The following is a 22,521-nucleotide window of genomic DNA, read 5'->3' on the forward strand; positions in this document are numbered from 1 at the left end:
ATAATGGCCTTGGAAAACCAGCAGAGGATAGCCCAAGTGTTTGGGTTCATGCTACCTACATGAGCCCATGCTACCCATATGGGAGACCAGATGAAACTCCTGGTTTCAGCCTGGCCATTGCAGCCATCTGGGGAGGAACCAGTGGATGGAGGATCTCTGTTTCTCCCTCTAAATCTTACTTTGAAATAAATAAGTAAATCTTTAAAATAATTGATGTCAGGGGGCCAGAATAATGGATAAAGCCCCAGTCTGCAGTGATGGCATCCCATACAGGTGCCAGTTCCAGTCTCAGCTGTTCCACTTCAAATCCAGCTCCCTGTTAATGCACCTGGGAAAGCAGCGGAAGATGGCCCAAGTGCTTGGATTCCAGCACCCAAGACAGAGACCTGGAAGAGGCTCCTGGATCCTGGCTTCAGCCTGGCCCAGCCCTGGCCCCTTGCAGCCATTTGGGGAGTGAACCAACAGAGGGAAGATTCATTCTCTCTCTCTCTCTTTCTCTCTCTCTCTCTCTCTCTCTCTCCCTCTCCCTCTCTCTCCTTCTCTCTCCCTCTCTCTCCCTCTCCCTATCTATCTCTCTCTGTGTGTGTATGTGTCTACCTCTCTCTCCATAACTCTTTCAAGTAAATAAATAAATCTTTTAAAAGGATATCAGAGTCTCAGATTATGGGAGCAGGGATATTTTTCTTGAGTCTTTCCTAACAAAATGTGATAGAGGGGAAATATATGAGTACAGACAGTACATTGTAAGATATTAGAAAACCTTTGCTTTTCAAAGGCTGTATTTGGATAGAACTTGCTTGCAATTGATTGATGTCAACATGATAGGCGTAGGTTCAACCACAAAGTGACTTAAGTTGCTTTTCCTATCAACCAAAAATTACATATTTATACCTGATTGCTATCATATTAGTGACCCAATAATTTAATCCTGGCCATTGTGTGCTGAAAACTCAATTGCTCATCATGATATATGCTGTCATGGCCAGCTAGCAGAGACTTCTGAATCTTGTTGCTCTGCTAAAGAAGGAAGAAATATTCTTGAAATTAGTCCCACTGAGATGTCTGTTCTAGGTGAGTTTAAGCTTCTTGGCATTGTTCAGGCTCTGGCTTCTTTTCTCAAGGGCAGCTTTACCCTAATCAAATCCTAATGCAGGGTAAGGGGCTCTTAGAAATCCCAGATGGGGAGTTCAAGCAGAAGATCCAGAATACAGTCTTGCTTCTAAGTGCCTCCAGCAACCAATGAAAATAACTGAGTTTTCACATGAATGACACACTGTGATTTACTCTTGTCCTGGGGCTGGGCATTGTATTACAGCAGCTTAGATCACTGCTTTCAACACCAGCATCACATACAGCGGTGCTGGTTCGAGCACCAGCTGCTCTGCTTCCCTAACAGCTTCCTGATAATGGGCCTGGGAAGGCACTGAATGATGGCCCAGCTACTTAGGTCATGGCCACCTACTTAGGAAACCAGGATGGGGTTCCTGGCTCCTGGATCTGGTCTAGCCCATACCTGACTGTTGCAGCCATTTGGGGAGTGAACCAGAAGATGGAAGATCTCTCTCACACTCAGTTGCTAACTCACTCTGCCTTTCAAAGAAATAAATGAATTAAAAAAAAACTGACTCATCCTCATTACCAGCCAAAGGATGATGCAGGGGGGGGGGCATTCTCAGACTGTATTGGTATTAGATATATTCGCTGCTTCTCAAATTATTAGAAGCTCTTTACAGGAATATTTACAGAATGTTAGAGCCATGCTTCTTTGAACTTCATAGTATGGAAGGAATTTCTGTTCTCCCCTAACACCCCCTTTTGTGCCTTAGAGACAGAAATCTGAGCTGAAAGGTCCATGGGGCAAAGAAAGTTGGTCAGACTAGATTTAATATTTTTAGGTCTCTTGCTGCAATTTAGGGACATTTTCTCCTGTGTTGTCTTCAGGGAAAAAGTTGAGAAGCTACTATGTTCATTACAGAAAACAAAACTGTATAATTCACACCATAAACTCACTTTTCTTCTCCTAACTCAGAGCTTGGAGAAACTCTGAACTATCCTATATCTACTTCCCACTGCCCCTTTTTTTTAACTACATGCCAAATGCCTGTATGTGACAGCAAGCAGCAGGGCTAGAAATAGAAAATTTAGATGTTTTACTATTACCTGGAGATTTAAAAGATAGTTGGTAACCCTATGATGTTTCGTTTGCTGAAAAAGTCAAGGATAGGCACATAGAGAGGAATTAAGTTCCGCTGCCCTCAGGAACTATACCTACATTGAAAGTAGCTGCCGGAACCGGCGCCGTGGCTCACTTGGTTAATCCTCAGCCTGTGGCGCCGGCATCCCATATCATATGGGCACCGGGTTCTAGTCCTGGTTGCTCCTCTTCCACACCAGCTCTCCGCTATGGCCTGGGAAGGCAGTGGGCCCCTGCACCCACACGGGAGACCAGGAAGAAGCACCTGGCTCCTGGTTTCAGATCGGCTCAGCGCTGGCCGTAGCGGCCATTTGGGGAGTGAACCAACGGAAGGAAGACTTTTCTCTCTGTCTCTCTCTTTCACTGTCTGTAACTCTACCTGTCAAATAAGTAAAAAAAAAAAAAAGAAAAAAAAAGAAAGAAAAGAAAGTAGCTGCCAACAGGAGGGCAGTGATGGTCTACCTTTGGAGACTAGTACTAGCTGCCTAGCTTACCTCAGGTGTGGATAACTGACAGAAGCAGGAATGGAGGACCCAATAATTGCTTGATAAATAGGGCAAATTGTCCCCTGTAGGCCTTTTCCTCCCATTATATCATATAACCCTTCAGTAAAATGCCTACTTATGAATTAAGCAAGCTTTTATAAAAACATCATTTTGCGTGTAATGTATATGCAGCATGAAATGAAAATCATGATGGGCAAAGGTGCTCTTTACATTATTCAACGTGAATGTTCCTTCTAAATTTCTTGACTGGTTTCCTTTTTGCCTTTAACAAAAGGCATGTAGTCTACCACAAAGCTACTTTAGGCCTTTCATTTATTTGGGCTTATGATACACCTCTTTTGAGAGAAATGGTGAGAACTATGCTTTCGTAACTTTCCTTTTACACTGAGAGAACAAACTGAGCTCATTTTTATCACATACACTCTTCTAGGCCTAAACTGGGACTCCTGGTGATATCTGCCATTGTTCAGTTGCATGATTATAAACTATTTAAAACAAAATAGAGGTTCTTGACACTGCTTCTTGCATGAAGGTCCCTGTTTTTGTTCATTCTAATTTCATTTTGTTGTCAGATGTGTTTCTATCAAGATCAGCACCTCCTAGAAAAATTACAAAATTATAAATAGCTGTTTGTTTTAAAACTTGTCACATAGAGATACTCAGCAGACTCATAGAATGGGGGATGTCCTAAATAGCACTCTGGCCTCAGAATCAGCCCTAAAGGCACTCGGATCTGGCTGAAAACCCATGAGAGTATTTCAGGCATGGAAAGCCAAGACACTCTGGCAAAAAGATCTCTGTGAGTGAGATCCCAGTGGAAAGAACAGGTCTTCAAAGAAGGAGGTACCTTTCTCTGAAGGGAGGAGAGAACCTCCACTTTGACTATGACCTTGTCTAAACAAGATAAGAGTCGGAGAACTCAAGGGGCTTCCATAGCCTTGGAAACTCATGACTGGTTCATAGGGAGATTACTGATGCCATAGACAGGAGTGTCAATTTGTAAAGTCAACAACAGGAGTCACGGTGCACTTACTCCTCATGTAGGATCTCTGCCCTTAATGTGCTGTACATTGAGGCTTAATGCTATAATGAGTACTCAAACAGTATATTTCACTTTGTGTTTCTATGGGGGTGCAAACGGTTGAAATCTTTACTTAATGTATACTAAACTGATCTTCTGTAAAAAAAAAAAAAAAGAAATTATCAATTCCCACAATTCCCAACTTGACTCTCACTGGGATTAAACATGACAATAGGTCTGATCTGATTTCATCATCATTTAAAAAAAATCATCTATTATTTCTCACTTTATGTTTCTGTGTGGGAGCAAACTGTTGAAATCCTTACTTAATGTATACTAAGCTGATCTTCTGTATATTAAGATAATCGAAAATGAATCTTGATGTGAATGGAAGGGGAGAGGGAGTGGGAAAGGGGAGGGTTGTGGGTGGGAGGGACGGTATGGGGGGGAAGCCATTGTAATCCATAAGTCGTACTTTGGAAATTTATATTCATTAAATAAAAGATTAAAAAAATGTAAAAAAAAAAACTTGTCACATGGTTGATGGCAATCTTCTTATCCTGGCCCTTCCATGGTCCTGTGTCTGCATGTAGGTTCTCAGTCCTGTCCACAAACCTTTATCACGCTATCCAAACTCACACTAATCATGCAATGAGCAGGGAGATGGAAAATTCTAAATCTGCTTGCCACTATCCTCTTTCCAGTAAAAGCAACCTGAAAGAAAATTTAATTTCAAAGTCATATGACCTACTAAAATATGAACTAAGAACTATGACTTTCCAAAAAAGCTATTTGTATGAGCCCACCATTGGGCTATCTGTGAAATTAACTCAGATGGGCAGGTTAGAGATTCATCCCTCTGAGCAGTGTTAGACACACACTGGTCAAACATTCAGTCCCAATATTTTCCCATCTCTGTAACAATGCACATCTTCTGATTCACTGATTTTTTTTTAACTCATCATATCATTTTCTCAATCTTCTGGAAAATGTTGTATCTTAACTCTATACAAAATCCTTTCACAGGGCACTCGTTCCCCGAAGGTCACTTACAGTATATTCCCTTCCTATCTGGCATCTTAAATCTTTTCCTTCATTTCTTTTTTTAAAGATTGATTGATTGATTGATTTTAAAGTCAGAGTTACACACACACACACACACACACACACACACAGGTCTTCCACCCGATGGTTCCCTCCCCAGATCGCCGCAATGGCCGGAACTGCGCCGATATGAAGCTAGAAGCCAGGAGCTTCTCTGAGCCTCCCACATGGGTGCAGGGGCCCAAGAACTTGTGCCATCCTCCACCGCCCTCCCAGGCCATAGCAGAGAGCTGGATCAGAAGTGAAGCAGCCAGGACTCAAACTGGAGCACATATGGGATGCTGGTACCCCAGGCCAGGGCATTAACCCACTGCGTCACAGCACCGCCCTCTTCCTACATTTCTAAAAACCATTCCAGGACGCACCTTAGTTTTGGAATCATGACTTCCATCACTCATTATAACCCATATCTTACAGGGAAAAATATATGGAATGGCTAATTTGACCCTTTAAAACACTCTATATTTAGAGAAAATGGCTTTCTAGGTTTCCTCCAACTAGAGACCTAAAATTATAAACTCCCTTAGCCTGTATTTTTTTTTCCACATAAACGTAGTTCCTACCATTGGAAAAATTAAGAGCCCTCATCTGACGAGAAATCAAGATGGGCTGTCAAAACTTGAACAATGCTATATAACGTTTATGTCTGTTTAAGGTAGAATACTAGTTGATAAGGTTAATTAATATCTAACAAAGCCTATAACAAATACTTAAGATATGTCTGCATATGCAGTGATATTGATGTTTTTTAATTCATGTAATAAATCAAATTGTTGCTCTTTTGCTGGTTAGGGTGGAGGAGTACTGTGGTTAAGAATACAGGCTGTGGGGCCAAACTGCCTGGATTCAAGATCAGGCCCTTTACTTCCTAGCCATGTGATCTTGGGCAAGCAATTAGTTTCTCTGCATTTTCTCAGTATAAAATGGGGAGAATCATTATGCCAATAATATACAGCTACATAGTGAGTACTCAATGAAACACTGGCATTGTGGCTAGTATATGCAAAGTGCTCAATAACCAAAAACCATTAGTATTACCTTTATCCTTGCTACATAGGCTGACCATTGGGGTATATATTGTTGATTTTTCTACATTTCAACATTAATTTTTAAACAACAAGTGGGTTCTATGACATCATCCTAAAGTTTTATTTATTGTAGTATTCCAGTTTAAATTATATTTACCTTGACCTGAAAAATCAGCTGAGATGACCAGCAGATCCTAATTTGGATGATTCTGCTTATAACAGAGTCTGGAAAACTATTCTTTCCCATCCAAGGCCAATTAGCTAACTAATCTCATAGGCAGGCAGAGTGGGACATCGGTAATACGATGTAATCAGGTGCCAGTGTTATTCATTTTTGAGTAATACAGAAAATGAAATTCCATTTCCCATAGTTCCTATGGACTGCCGAGAAAGATGGAGCATTGGTTTTATCTGGCATGTTGGGGTGGGAAGGACCCAGCAGATGGTGAACAAAGGATTGTAATTTCACCAAATCCAAGCACAGGACAGGACATTCATTTCCAACATGATATTATCAGGCCAGCTGCCAGTAAGAGGGGTTGAGTCTGTGAACAGGTGGCATTGTGGGTATGCAGGAGAAGGTTCCTGATAAAGGTCTGCTTATTAATTACAAATGAGGATGTTGAATTTCAGAAGCCTGTGATGAACTCCACCATGGGTGCCTACCTAAGTTTGGTAACAATAGGGTTCACAAAAAGTTCCAATTAACAGATTGTGTCCAGTGATGAGGCTAGTGGAAATGAATGAATCACTTGAGCTCCTTGTGAACAATAACCTTATAAATGCTTTAGCCATTCCAGAGTTGGGAGAGTGGAACATCATCTATTTCCCTATAGTGCTCTCTGGCAATGAGAATTAGGTGACAATATGAAGAAGCTAACTTTAGTTCATTCTGTTTAGCTGCACTGCAAGTGTTTTATGTGATGAACTCTCTGTGCTGTGATCATTAATCCTGAAGGATTTTCGAATATAATGCTAGTTTTTCAACAAGCAGTCCTAGGGCAAATCCAGAAACAAACTCTTGGCCGGCGCCGTGGCTCAATAGGCTAATCCTCTGCCTGCGGCGCTGACCCCGGGTTCTAGTCCCGGTCAGGGCACCGGATTCTGTCCTGGTTGCCCCTCTTCCAGTCCAGCTCTCTGCTGTGGCCCAGGAGTACAGTGGAGGCTCTCTCTCTCACTAACTCTGCCTGTAAAAAAAAAAAAAAAAAAAAAAAAAAAAAAAAAAAAAAAAACCTCTTTAGAGCGGAGCCAAAATGCAAAGCACCTGGGAATGGAGAGGGACGTAGACAAAGTAATTTCTTTTGTGGCCATGTTCTTAGTCTACATCATTGCAAATTTTATAACTCTGGTTGATGCATCAGATTTTTTTTAGGCATACAATTATAGATATGAACCAACCAAATCTAATTTTTTAGCCTGCTTATTTTCTTCTCTCTCTCTCTCTCTCTGCCTCACCCCCCCTCCTCTTTTCCTTCTAAAAAACATGATTTTAACAGGAAGCCCAAGATTAGTCAGTGTCATTTTGGAGTTCAAAGAGAAGGGAAAACTTGGTAAGAAAGAATAAGATTGAATTTTTCACCTGATCCCAGTGTGAACACAAAATAGCTGTTAAAGGATCATTTTGTTAAAAAAGGTTAAATCTGGCCAGCGCTGCGGCTCACTTGGCTAATCCTCCGCCTGCGGGGCTGGCACCCCTGGTTCTAGTCCAGGTTGGGGCGCCGGATTCTGTCCCGGTTACTCCTCTTCCAGTCCAGCTCTTGGCTGTGGCCCGGGAAGGCAGTGGAGGATGGCCCAAGTCCTTGGGCCCTGCACCCACATGGGAGACCAGGAGGAAGCACCTGGCTCCTGGCTTCGGATCAACACAGCGCCGGTCGTAGTGGCCATTTGGGGAGTGAACCGATGGAAGGAAGACCTTTCTCTCTGTCTCTCTCTCTCACCAACTCTGCCTGTCCAAAAAAAAAAAAAAAAAAAAGGTTAAATCATCTCTTGGAGCCTCCCTCCAGACCACTCTGGCTGGAGGTCTCTAACTAAATAAATCTTCCTTTTAAATACAAAAATAAATAAAAAGGTTCTATTAGAATCCTCATACAAATTTAAAGTGAATGCTGTCAAAGATTTAACCTATTAATTAGGGAGCCAGTGGGCCACAGGTCTGCAAACTATGACTTCCATAGCAAATCAAGCCTATCACCTGTTTTTGTAAATAAATTTTTTTGGAGCATAACCACATCCATTCGTTTACTTAATTACCTATGGCTGTTTTCACACTACTATGCCAGTTATATGGTTCACAAAGCCTAAAATACTTCTGCCCTTTTACAAAAAAAAAAAAAAATTGTCCTCGCCTGATATAAGCCATCAGGACTACCAGAATAAATTTATAAATGGATGGAAAGTAGTCTCTAATCAATCTGATATTATGCAACTTATTAATAAGAATATTTGCATTATAATTTACAGAGTTATAAAGTAATTCAAAGACAATCAAAGGCAGGGATAGTCCTGAGAATGTACTAGACAGGATCTCAGTCTTATCTTTTGCACAATCTGAAATCTTTCACAGTTTTTCTTGATAGCTACTAGGATAAAGTTCATGTCCAGAGCTACCACTAGTAGTAGAATCTCCATTATCTGAAAGCGGAATAGGAAACAAGCTGTGCAATGAACTATGAAGCCAAGAAAGACCTTCAGAAAATTTCAGTCCCCACCAACATACTTCTTGTTGGAATTCTCACCTTCTGGCCAAGAACAGCCAGTTCAAATGCAAAAAAACAAACAAACAAACAAACAAAAAAACCTGCCAGCGGTAGCTCCAGATATGGTTATCAATAATTAACAACTTGATACAGATTAATTTTTTTCAGAGTGTGGCTGGCCAGTCACCTAGAAGGATCCAAAAATCCAGAGACCCGAATGAGAAACTGACAAAATTTAGTGAACCAAATCTGTACAGAAATAGTCTAAAATATAAGAACAGATCATACAAGGTAATACTGGTTAAGCCCACACAGGGGGCTTGCATGACAGTACTGAGTTCACAAACAGGAGAGTGAATGAGCCCTGGGTTAACTTGTATCAAGATAGGGGGAATATTAACAAGTATACGAAAGAGAACTAGAAAAAGAGGTTCTTGTTAATGCTTCTTATACATCACAGTTTTTTCCAAGATATGGTGAACAGAAAATCACTGTTGTGCTAATGCTTTTGATTGGGAGATTCTTATAACACAGTAATCATTAGAACGATACACAAAGTCCTGTGTAGATAATACACAATCTCACTGAATCCTCATAAGTTTGCCCAACTGCTGCTATTTTCCCCGTTCTATAGGAAAGGGAATCAAGGTACAAAAATGCTAGTAAATAACAAATCCAAAAGAGATATACCTAAATTGACAGTGGGAGACCACCTCAGAACCTGTGGCCATAATTTCTTTTCTCTCCGTCTCCTGGCCATGTACTGAACTTAGTCACTATCCAAAATGCACTGAATATCTTGGCCCTTAGATCACAGTTGTCCTCTCCAGCCCAAGACCTGCCATCGTCCTGAGTGACTTCAGTTTCCACACAGAAAACACAACCAGCATCCTGGCCTGTGAGCTCTTGGTCTGTCCACCTTCACATCCACTCCACTTCAGCTGTCTCATGGCCAACCCAGAGCTGGTCATCATTCAGTACTGCTCCACCTGTGGGCACCAGATCCACCATCCTCTCATTTCGCTTCCTCTGTGTCTGCCCATTGACTGAAGAGAGACCTTGTGTTCATTTCTCTCCAGAATTTTAACCCTTACCTACCCCATTTCGGACTCATGCTTGGTCACTTTGAACTCTTTCACCCTGAGCTTCCTCTCACTCTTAGTAAAACCTCAACCCTGGGTCCATCCAGCAACCCGAGTCCTTAATCCCTGCACCAGGACTGTCAAAGCTGTTAGAGGGGGGGAAATGCGGCACACTTCCACCTATCACTGCCATTACAGATTTACAGTCTCTAATTGACCTGAGACTTCAGCCCTAGCAGGCTACTCTTTTACTTGGTCAGTTTCCTCTATATTTCTCTTTAGCAAGTCTTCTCTCTATTCAATTCTCATCAACCATCCATCAACATCTACCTCCCTCACCCATAGCATTTGATCTCACCTCCGATTTCAATAAGAAAACAGGAGTTTTAGATGGCAATTACTTAACGCCCTGCTGTATGCAACAGCAAACTTTCATACAGCTCCACTCAGCTTACCTTTCTCCTCCAGTTTCTGAGGATAAGGTGTCCTTCTTATAGACTAAGGTAAGGTCAATCCTCTGCCATAACCAACTTTGCTCTGGGCCTTACCCATCCCCCTTCTCAGGCACCTCCATCCACCCCAAGCCCTTTCTTGCCCTTATCTGTAGCCTCTCCCCTCCTCTCTGGTGCCTCCTTCTTATTTAATCAACATACTCCAGCTGCAGCTTCCTCTCCTTTCCTTCATAGCCATGTTTCATAAGAAAGGCCTGGGCTATTAGGCCAGTAACTCAGACTAGGGATTCAACAAGAAGTTTTGTTTCACAAACTGGGGCACACATGGGGACAAAGCTGCAATTCAGAAACTAAGAACAAGAAGAGTGCCCCTATGCAAAGCCCCAGCAACTGGAATTTAGAATGAAGGAGGCTGAGATCCACCACGTCAGTTCTTCCTGCTTCAAGCCTGGGTTGCTCTGGAAACTTGGGGCAGGACACAGTAGCTGAGGTAGCTCAGTGGGCCCAGATGTGCGAGAGCTGGAGCTAGCAGAGGCATATTCCACCCAATCTCTTGGTTTCAACTACAGTAGTCCCACCCTTACCTGTGAAGGATAGCTTCCAAGACTCCTAGTAATACCTGACACCATGGATAACACTCAACTCTAGATGGTATGTTGTCCCCTATGCATTCATTCCTATGATAATGTTTATAAATTATGAATGGTAAGATAATAATACCTAATAAATTAAGTCTAACAATATACTGTAAAAAAGTTATTTAAAACTTAGAATTGTTTATTTCTGGAACTTTTCATTTAATATTTTCAGACCACAGATGACCAGGGATAACTAAAACCTTGGAAAGTAAAATCACAGATAAGGGAGGAGAACTGTTGCACTATTATTGGCTAAAGACTCTCAGATCTATATTTTTGGCCCTTGACCTCTGATTCAAAATTCACGCTGGAGGGGCCAGCATTGTGGTACAGCAAGTTAAGCTACATCTTACAACACTGGCATCCCATATCAGAGTGCTGGTTCTTTCAGTCCAGCTCCCTACGAATGCACCTGGCAAGGCAGAAGAATATGGCCCAAGTGCTTGGACTCCTGACACTCATGTGGAAAACCATAGAGAGAGTTTCTGGCTCCTGGCTTTAGTCTGACCCAGTCCTGGTTGTTGTGGGCATTTTGGGAGTGAACCAGCCAATAATAGACATCTGTCTCTCCCTTCTCTCTGTCGCTCTTTCAAATAAATAAATCTTTAAAAAAAAGTTCATACTGAAGTTACAGTTTTCTGCTGCTATTCCAATAGGGACTTCAAACTCAACATGTGCCAAAGCAAATTTTTTAAAACTCTAAACCCACTCTTCCACCTGTATTCATTGAGTTGTTAACACCACCATTCAACCAGGCATGCAATCTAAAACCCGACATCTTTGATTTCTTCTCTTACTTGACATGTGCAATGAATTTCTTAAAAATGTTCTTTACTATCCATAGAAACACTGTGTAAAATCATCGACATCACTTTACTTGCACTAATGATATCTGATAACCAGGCTTACCATATTCTGAAACTCATCCAATGGTGTGCTGGAACTGGCTTACAGCAGCTCACGAAAGCCAGTTGTCTCCTTTTCTTCCCAATTCCGTGTCCTATGATGTCAAATTAATGGCTTGAAATTGGCCAATGTGGCAGTATTTATACCAGAGAAATCAGCAAACAAATCAGAATCTTTCTTACCCCATGGAGAGCTGATTGTTAAGCACTTACCAGCCCATTTACCATGGCCATTTCCAACACTTTAGTCAAATTAATCATTGTAAAACATTTAATTTGGGGCTAGCATTGTGGCATAGCAGGTAAAGCTGCTGTCTGTGATGCCAACATCCCATACAGGTGCCAGTTCATGTCCTGGCTGCTCCACTTCAGATTCAGCTCTCTGCTAATGGCCTGGAGAAAGCAACAGAGAATGGCCCAAGTACTTGGCCCCCATCAACCACATGGGAGACCCGGATGAAGCTTCTGGCTCCCGGCTTTGGCCTGGCTCAGCCCTGGCCTTTCTGACCACTTGGGGAGTAAACCAGTGGATGGAAGATTCTCTCTCTCTCTCTCTCTCTCTCTCTCTCTCTGAGTGTGTGTGTGTGTGTGTGTGTGTGTCCCTCTTTCTGTAACTCTGACTTTCAAATACATAAATAAATCTTAAAAATATTTAATTCAACTATTGCATTCTCCTGATGAAATTCTTCAACGGCTCCTCCTGGTCAACAGATAATATCGAAATTCCTTAACATAGTATATGAGACCTTTTATCATTCAGAGCCTGCTTGAATGTCCAGCTTCATCTCCCATCCCTCCTTAGTCTTACAACTTATGTCTGAGTACAAAAGTCACAAACTCAAGCCAAGTTTGTTCCATGTATATTTCGTTTGCCTGCAAACTGTCTAAAAATTTTTGAGTCAACACTTAAAACTAAGAAATTATATCCCCAATACATATGTATGACTTCTCTTGAAAAATTTACAGGACCTGGCCCTCATTTGTGCTTACAAATTTGCAGGATTTAAGAAGCTGCCATTGCCTTTGAAAGGGGCTCTACAGTTCACCTGTTCTTACCCATCCATCCACCCAAATTATACGTACATTTCCCTCATTTAGGGTACTTTTTTGCCCCCTGGTGCAGACCATATCATAAAATGTAGATTATTATCAAGAACCTCTGACCTTCACTATAGGGCTTGTTCTTTATCATGACTGTCCTGTTAGTAGCACATGATCCATGCACAGCCCAAAAAGGGAAACACAGCAGAATGATGAAGGGAGAAAAAGAAGGATCAGGAGGATAAACTCCATTTTGAAGCAACAAAATTGAGAAAATTACAGGCAGGAACTGTCCCAAGTGTTTAAGACCTCAAAGATTTCCCTGTACAGGTAGCCTGCTAGCCCACCTTAGAGCTGGGAGCTGTCTACTTTCTCCACTGGACACGGAAAGGCAAGGCCCAAGGAAACTAGCTTATGTTGGCCCAAAATCTGGGAGTCTGATTTGTGAACAAGAGTCAATTTCTCAATTTGAGAATAAATATACTGTCTTGTTTCTGGGTGCCTGCTCTGTGTCCAGCACCATGTTCCATGCCACAGGGAAGCAAGCAGACTAGACAGCTGTTCCTTCAAAGAGCTCACAACCTTATGGAGGAAGCAAGAACTACATATGTGAGATAATTAGGGAACAAAACAGTGATTATCTCAGATGTAACCTAGTACTCACAATATGAGTGATCTTTAGAAAGTGCATATTATGGTAAAAAGGCATAGATTTCAAAACGCTTTGCATTAAAATAAGCTTATCTTTTAATTTCATTTTCAGAGCCTGCTTGAACTTCTTGAGGGGACTCATGTATGTGGCCTTAAAATTATCCTCTTATTGATGGGAGAGGAAGTGGAAGATGGGAGGGTTGCAGGTGGGAGGGAAGTTATGGGGGAGAAAAAGCCACTGTAATCCAAAAGCTGTACTTTGGAAATTTATATTTATTAAATAAAAGTTAAAAAATTATCTTCTTATTAGCTCAAATACAATTTTATCCTGTTTGGGTGGGCAGCAAAGGATGGACTCAAAGTTAGGAGGGGGAGCTACTATAGATATCAGGCAACGGCCTTTGACTGGCTGAGAAATGGGTTGAAATCAGTGTATCCCACAAGAATACACACAAAGCAATGGATGACGTGAACTGTGGCAACCTTTGAGGGACAATGACTGGAAGACAAAAGGCAGTCTGAATGGGAGGATGTGGTTGGTCACTGCAGCCCAGTTTTCTTTTTAAAAGATTTCCTTTCTGGTGTCACATACCCAAAAAGCCAAATGGCAAATGAGAAAGTTCCTTGTTGGAAAAAAAAGAAAAGTAGAAAGAACAAGGGAAGGGGGTGGGGAGAGAACCGGAAGAACGGCCTGGTAGGAAGTACACAGTACCACCAATATAATCCAGGAAATGTGCTGCAGGTTATCCCCTCTGTCCCCTCTTACTTCAACACCTTTAGATGGTGACAGAGATTGAGGAATGCCTCTGCCCAGATTTCGCATATCTGAGCTTTTCTCTTCTCCAGGCAGACTGTCATAAATTGCTCACTTACCATCTCTCCCAACTCTAGGCTTCATGACGGTTGTGTTCATGTTCATTTCCAGGCCCACTCAGACCTACTTCTTCCCTAGCCGGCAGGCTTATGTTAATTTCTGAGATTATTCTTTCCTATGTCCAATTTACTTTATGAGCCAAGTTGCTCACTTCCTGCTGTCTTATTTGGAGCTGCTCCTTCTAAATGTTTAACAATGTTTGCTCGCTGCTCCAGCCTAGCAATTGATGATCAATGTGCACCCAGCTTTCAGCTCTTTAGCAGCTGAAGCACCCACTAAGTGAAGGAAACGGGTTTCTTACAAAGTCTGCCTCCTCCCCCTTTCTCTCACTCTGTTTTCTGGCCACTTTCCTGTTTGGGAATCCCTCCTGCAAGGTGGGAGGGAGGCAGATGATGAAAAACAGTAGCTCATCCTTTTGTCAGTTTGCCAGTAACTGTGGGTTGTTGGGGCTTTTTTTTTTTTTTTAAAAGAGGTTTTGAGAGTAAAATAAATTATTGATTAAAACAATAGTTGTTTCTTTGGTGAGATTCTTAATTATTCATGTTTTGGAACTATTTTTTTCCTTCTTCTGTAAGTGTACCAGGATCAATATTTCCCAGTCTTCTGAAACACTATCTGCACTTTGAATACTCAGCTCTATCTCTTCATAAAGACTCCTTTGACTATGCCAGTCCTCCACATTCTCTAGCTCTACATCCTACCACAATTACATGTCTAGTGTAGTAGAACAAATGGATCCATGCTAACAGAATAATAGGTGTTAAAAAGTCAGTCTTTTCCAAGTAATGCCCAATTGTATGTAGGTTTTTGGGAAATAGAACATATCCCAAATGAATAACTCCTTGTCACTATTGCACTGCACTATGGCAGGTTTGGGGGCAAATCTGTATGTTTTTGGCAGATGGACCTTTCAGTGAACTTCAACACACACACACCCAAAAAAACTACTTCTTTCATGCTCTTTTCGATACCATATTCATGTTTCCACTCTTTATTCATCAAGACTGTGTTGTAGTTATGTACATCATTGGCTTACCACTAAACTTAGTTCTTTAGGAGAAAACATCCTTATCTGTGAGTCTACTGAACTACCTCAGTTTCCCTACTCAACTTTGAGAACTGAGTCCCAAAGATATATTTTAAAGTTGAAATATTTTTTTATTCATTGATCAGGTCGTTTACATGCAGTCCCCCAGAACTTCTCCTGAGTACCCCAAGAACTCTACACCTTTTACCTATAACTGCTATTTACACCAAACATTAAGTCATGGTGATGCAGGAATTCTGGTGTTAGCGCCTGACCAGGTTGTTGATGTGCTTAGCAGTTTTAGCAAAGGTCCTTTTCCAACTATTAACTGTGCTGCAAGCCTAGAAGTCCTCATTTACAGAACTCTTCTTCCTGACAATAAGAATTGTCTTTACCTTCCTAGGACCTCCATGAAGTTAAATGAACCCTGTCTGGCCTTGGTCTTTGGTTCCCTGGAGCCTGATAGACATTCAGAAACATTGTAAGGAATTGACGGAGTCCTTCCTTCAGCCTCCAAAACTTGATTTAGTGATACAATCTTTAAGATTAAAGGTTGTCATTTGCCTTTCAAACAAATATTCCTATGATCTCTGTGGCTCATTTGAAACTGAACATATTACTTTATACTGTTAACAATTGCACATATGGCTGATCTAACCAACTAAGTTCCAGAAGGTCAAGAACAATGTCCTTTATTTCTTCTCATCCCCTATTGTGACTCAGACAGAATTAGGCATGTTATACTTTCAGAATTTAACAGCCAGGCTCTAGAACAACAGTGCTTGAGGTTGAATCATGGTTCTGCTATTAAAAACTGTGTCACTATAGGCATACTCTTTAACCTCTCTGTGTCTCTGCTTCTTTATATGGGGAGAGTATTTACCTCACAAGTTTGTGGTAGAGATTAAATGAGTAAATATATACAAAGTGCTTAGAACAGTGCCTGGCACATAGTAAGTATGTCGCACACCTTAACCTTAATGGTGAGGAGGAGTGACAAAAGAATTCCTGAATTGCAAATATTTGGTGGGTTCTATGCTCCTTCTGTCTCCAACCTTTAATCCTGCCCTTCTATGCTTCTCATTTCTTGTATTTAGGTGCCCACTCTGATGATGGATACCCAGTTCTCTGAGTTCACACCAGACATCACTCCTATTATGCTGGCTGCCCACACCAACAACTATGAAATCATCAAATTGCTTGTCCAGAAACGAGTCACAATCCCACGGCCCCACCAGATACGCTGCAACTGTGTGGAGTGTGTATCCAGTTCTGAAGTAGACAGTCTGCGCCATTCTCGCTCCCGACTGAATATCTACAAGGCTCTCGCAAGCCCCTCACTCATTGCCTTATCAAGCGAGGACCCCATCCTAACTGCCTTCCGCCTGGGCTGGGAGCTCAAGGAGCTCAGTAAAGTGGAGAATGAGTTCAAGGCTGAGTATGAGGAACTCTCCCAGCAGTGCAAGCTGTTTGCCAAAGACCTGCTGGACCAAGCCCGGAGCTCCCGGGAACTGGAGATCATCCTCAACCACAGAGATGACCACAGTGAAGAGCTTGATCCTCAGAAGTACCATGATCTGGCTAAGCTGAAGGTGGCCATCAAATACCACCAGAAAGAGGTAAGCTGAGCTCACCTTTGCTGTCCGAGGAGCTTCAGGCCTGCTGAATTCAGAGCAGCAGATCAAGAAGCAGCAACTTTGTACCGATTAGACCTCTAACCAATGGCTGAAAAGGCCTTAGAATAATTCGACCCATTCATTCAAGACACAGACTGCCTCTGTATGTCTTCATTATGGTACATAGCCATGTGATTTTTTTATGAGAAAACATTCATTCAACAAATTTTTTTAAAAAGAATTATTTATTTATTTGAGAGGCAGAGTTACAGCGAGAGAATGAGAGAGAAAGAGAGAGAGAGAGAATCTTCCATCCACTGATTCACTCCCCAAATGCCTACAATGGCTGGGCCTGGGCTAGACTAAAGCCAGGAGCTAGGAGCTTCTTTCAGGTCACTTATTTGGGTGCAGGGGCCCAGGAACTTGGGCCATCTTTCACTGCTTTCTCAGGTGCATTAGTGGGGAGCTGGATCAGAGTGGAGTATCTAGGACTCGAATTAGTGCCCATATGGGATGCTGGTGTTGCAGGTGGCAGCTTAACCTACTGCACCACAACACCAGTCCCACACAAATGCTTTTTCAGCACTATTCTCAGTGCTTTTAATACGGAAGACAGATACTGACCCTGTCTTCATGCAACTTACATGCAAGTGATGGATATTAATAAACAATCACTTTAAAGGGTATGTAATTACAAACTAAGATAAGTATTCTAAAGAAGAGTGTTCTGTGAGAACACATGACAATGGATCCTACCCTATGTACTTTGGACATGGAGATGGGGACAGGAATCATGGAAGACTCATGGTCCAGATGCTGGTACTTGTTAACACGACTGAGTCCTTAGAAGCCCCACAAGCAAGATAAACCTTGGGAAGATGGAGTCACAGTCAGGGTTTGTAGTTCTATAGAAGGCTAAAACAACAACCACTGTGGTGTGATCTTCAAACTGCTAGGTGCCACCTCTTTGAGTGTGGGCAGTTCAAGCAGGTCACAGGAGAGACTTTGCTTTCTAGCTTGGCCAGATTGACCATCTAGCAAGTGTTGCTCTATGCCATCTATCCCCAAACAATTTTGGGAGGCCTCCAAGAAAGCTTAATTTATCTCTTTAATGAGCTGCATGGTGCTATAGAAAGAGCAGGGGCTGTGGAACCAGAGCAGCTGAGGATAGAATCCCAACTCATTAGCTCTGTGACCCAAAGTCATTCAGATTGTCAAGGTGCTGGTTTGCTCATTTATAAAATGAAGATGGCTATAGTTTCTCCATTTTACAGGGTTAATGTGCAAATAAATGAGAAAAGCTAGTGTTGAATGCATGTCACATGAAGTACTTTAATGTGTGTTTCATCTCTCTTCCATGGTGCTTGGAGTCAGATCCAAGCAGGTAGAACCAATAGGTGCTTGCTAGTTGAAGGGAAACTACCCTTTCATGGATCCAGGCACTAAGGCAAATCACATGTGTGTTCACTTTGTTCCTTTCTCTCTGACAAAAAAAAAAAAAAAAAGAAAAGAAAAGAAAATCATGTCATTAAAGTGAGGCAAAACAGTACCAGAGGCCACTTTCAAGGGGATGAGAGGGAGAGAGAGAGAAATGGGGATAAGAACAGGAGTAGTTACTTCCCTAGAAAAATGTAAAGATTACATGAAATTTTAAAAGCTTATGCTGGGGCTGGCACTGTGGTGTAGCGGGTAAAGCCTGCAGTGCCGGCATCCCATATGGTCACCGGTTCGAATCCCGGCTGCTCCACTTCCGATCCAGCTCTCTGCTATAGCCTGGGAAAGTAGTAGAAGATGGCCCAGGTCATTGGGCCCCTGCACCCGCGTGGAAGACCCAGAAGAAGCTCCAGGCTCCTAGCTTCAGATCAGCGTAGCTCCAGCCATTGCAGCCAATTGGGAAGTGAACCAGCAGATGGAAGGCCTCTTTCTCTCTCTCTCTCTGCCTCTCTGCCTCTGCCTCTCTGTAACTCTGCCTTTCAAAATAAATATTTTTTAAAAAGCTTATGCGTAGCACAATACTGAGCACACAGTAGGCATTCGACAGATATTAGCTGCTATGATTATTCATTTTCATTGTTCCACATGGGTAACCCATAATATTCGGTCATAATCTGTGTATTAAACTGCAGGTAATGGATATAGTATCCCTGCCTCCCTCCCATGGCCCTCCTATTAATGTACAGTATCAGTTATTGTGTTAAGTTGTCTGCTATATGGTCTAATTGATTTCTCTACACTCTGATATATGCACTGTGAATTCCCATTAAGGATGTTTTCACTTTGCATAAATGGTTACAATAGTACAAGGAAAAATATCACATGCATTTTGTTTCGGAATGACAGAATGGTTAATGGGAACAGAATAGTTCATAAAAATAGAAATGGTCAAATATGACTGATGTTGGCATCCCTTGACCCAGTGGATAGGAGATACCTTTCAAAATTTGAGGTTCCCTTTATTTCCCCTGAAAAGTGACACAGCATTTATCTTCAAAAACTTCACTGCAATGTGTCACCAATTTTGTATTTATAGATCACCTTCTATTTTGTGACTTGACCCCTTCTGCACGTATAATCTTATTTTGTCATGTTAAGCTACTTCTCCACTGGGAAACCACTGTAATAACAGTCTCACTGTCATGGAGATCTACTTGGCACACGACTATGGAATCACTCTTGGATTCTGCATTAACTGCCCTCCAACTCTCATTAGTTTTATCATCACTTTTCTTCTTTATTTTAGTTCTTTTACTATCCTGAAACTTCTGTGCCCAGTGTTCTCTATTTTATAATTTCTCTTATTATTGCTCTTAGAAAATGTTACTACATGTTCATACAATATATTTTTCAGCTATCATTATACCAACCTGAATGTGCCAAGGAGTTATATTTCTTTTTGCTTTCTTAAGTAAGCATCAGAAAATCAAACATTATTTCCAAGACCCATTTTTATGTACATTAAAGTGGAAAGAAATGTTTTTATTGTGGTAAAAATACATAATACATAATATAAAATTTACCATTTTAACTATTTTTTAAGGATTTATTTATTTATTTATGTGAGAGGTAGAAACAGAGAGAGAGAGATCTTCTATATACTGGTTCACTCCCCAAATGGCCGCAAGGACCAGGGATGGCCCAGGCTGAAGCCAGGAACCAGGAATTTCCTCTGGGTCTCCCACGTGGGTGGAGGGCCCAGGCACTTGGGCCATCCTCCACTACTTTCTGAGGCACGTAAGCAGGGAGCTGGATAAGAAGTGGGGCAGCCGGGACTTGAACCAGCACCCATATGGGATGCCTGCACTGCAGGCTGCAGCCTTAAGCCACTGAGCCACAGCGCCGGCCCCCATTATAACTATTTTTTAATGTACAGTTTAGAAACATGAAGAACATTCACATTATGCAACTATCATCTCTAGGCTGCATATTTGAAAATGTGCAATTTTGGGCTATCAATTTTCTTTTATTAGTGATTCTATATAGTTAGAATTTAATAGTTTGGGGGCCAGTGCCGTGGCTCACTTGGTTAATCCTCCGCCTGCGGTGCCGGCATTCCATATGGGCACCGGGTTCTAGTCCTGGTTGCTCCTCTTCCAGGCCAGCTCTCTGCTGTGGCCCAGGAGGGCAGTGGAGGATGGCCCAAGTGCTTGGGCGCCTGCACCCATGTAGGAGACCAGGAAGAAGCACCTGGCTCCTGGCTTCGGATCTGCGTAGCTCCAGCCGTAGCGGCCATTTGGGGGGTGAACCAACGGAAGGAAGACATCTCTCTCTCTCACTGTCTAACTCTATCTGTCAAATAATAAAATTATTAAAAAAAGAATTTAATATTTTGCAGACCAAATTATTTTACTCCATAATACCGACAAAGTAATACCTGTTAGCTATTCAAAGTTATGGATATTCAGCAGTAATACAAAAGCAATCCCAAAAGCACTGTATTCATGAAAAGATCAATACTTTTAGGTCTGGTGCTATTCACTGATCACTGTAAATCAAATCAATGAGAAATCCAGTATTTCACAGACTGAATTGTTTCAGTCAGAGCACATCAAACTCCAATACCTGGTTTGCAACAGGGAAAGTAAGTGACTCTCAATTTCAATGTTAATAATAACACAATAAGGAATATAATTTCATGGAGCCACATAAACCCAAATATGGCTCAATGTTTAGTCCCATAGCCAGAGATTTCCGAATCATTTGGGGATTTATATATTTTGCTCCAGTTTTTCCAAGATACATTATCCTAGCAAAGGCCATAGATAAATTGTAGCTTAACTCACCCTTTTCAAGTTAAGCCACACTGAATAGCAAGTCAAGCTTGAGAATTAGGATATAGCTTAATGTTTGTACTCCAATGGCATTGCTTTGGGGATATAAGATATTATTTATATTCATCAAACTGTAAATCCATCTTAATTGTGACTTCATTTCCACTAGAAACTCTGTAATCCTTCCCAATCTGTGAATTAACTATTTTTTTAAAATCTGTGATTCCATCGAGTTTCAGATTAGTACAGTGTCTAATTTCTGTCTGTTCGATCTACATGCCTGGTTTCAGGCTGAATATTCTCACTTTCTTGCACACATAAGCAATGTCTTTTTTTTTTCAGGGTGTTTTTGTAATTGTAACCTTCGTGTGTTTGAACAGGAAACAATCTTGTGAGCTACTGAGATTCTAACACTCCAAGTGTCCATAAGAAATTCATTCTCAAAGTCTGAGGAATCATACTGATTAGTGTGTTGAATAAACATTCACAATCTAATCTTTAATTAAGTGAAACCTACACACAATGCTTAAGGCCACAAACATAAAAAGATCATTCATTTTGTATTATGCAACATGTACGTTCGATCACCAATTTTTGAAGTAAAAACCCTCCTCAAGAAGGATGTGATGAAAGTAAGTAAACTTTTACTTTGAGCACAAATAAATGAATGAAACGATTGACTCCTCTTCTCCATGTTAGTCAAAAATCCTCAAATTCCTTAAAGGCATATAGTTTATGTGTACTAACACATCAAGAAGGAAAAATATTAACATCTTTTTTTAAAGATTTATTTATTTATTTAAAAAGTCAGAGTTAGAGGAAGAAAGAAACAAAGAGGGGAATCTTCCATTTGCTTGTTCACTCCCCCGATGGCCACAACTGCCAGGGCTGGGCCAGATTGAAGCCAGGAGCCAGAAGCTTTTTCCAGGTCTATCAAGTGGGTGCAGGGGCCCAAGCACTTGGATCATCTTCCCCTGCTTTTCTCAGGCACATTAGCAGGGAACTGGAATGGAAGTGGAGTAGCCTGGACATGAACCGCATCCCTATGAGATGCCGGCACTGCAGGAGGCAGCTTTGCCCACCACTCCACAGTACCAGGCCCACATATTAACGTCTGATAGACACATGTTGGGAACCCCTAAACAAGCTGGAGACATTTCTTAAAAGGACATTTTTTTTTTTCCAGATGAGCTTCAGACCCTGAAGAAAACCAGTAGGGGAATGAATAAGAATTACCTCGTAGGACCATAATTATTCAAAGAGAAACAACTAGATAGGAATGGGGCAACTAAGCTAAAAGAAAAAAAATGTCTTCTTTTGCACTGGATTCCATGCTTTATACCAGTTGGGCCATGAGGTTCTATTTTCAATTACAGATAGAACACTTCCTCAGTGTTCATAATCCAGAATAAGTCAGA

The 22,521-nt window shown here is 41.5% G+C and overlaps 1 protein-coding gene across 1 annotated transcript in view; it reads left to right on the forward strand.

The window, feature by feature from the left end:
* TRPC5 (transient receptor potential cation channel subfamily C member 5) overlaps positions 1 to 22,521 on the forward strand; it is a 324,899-nt gene that overhangs the window by 195,909 nt on the left and 106,469 nt on the right. The window contains 1 exon segment of the mRNA NM_001082779.1: positions 16,317 to 16,838. Coding sequence (NP_001076248.1) covers positions 16,317 to 16,838 — 522 coding nt within the window.

Source organism: Oryctolagus cuniculus, chromosome X, assembly GCF_964237555.1.
Source record: "Oryctolagus cuniculus chromosome X, mOryCun1.1, whole genome shotgun sequence".
NCBI classification, from domain to species: domain Eukaryota; kingdom Metazoa; phylum Chordata; class Mammalia; order Lagomorpha; family Leporidae; genus Oryctolagus; species Oryctolagus cuniculus.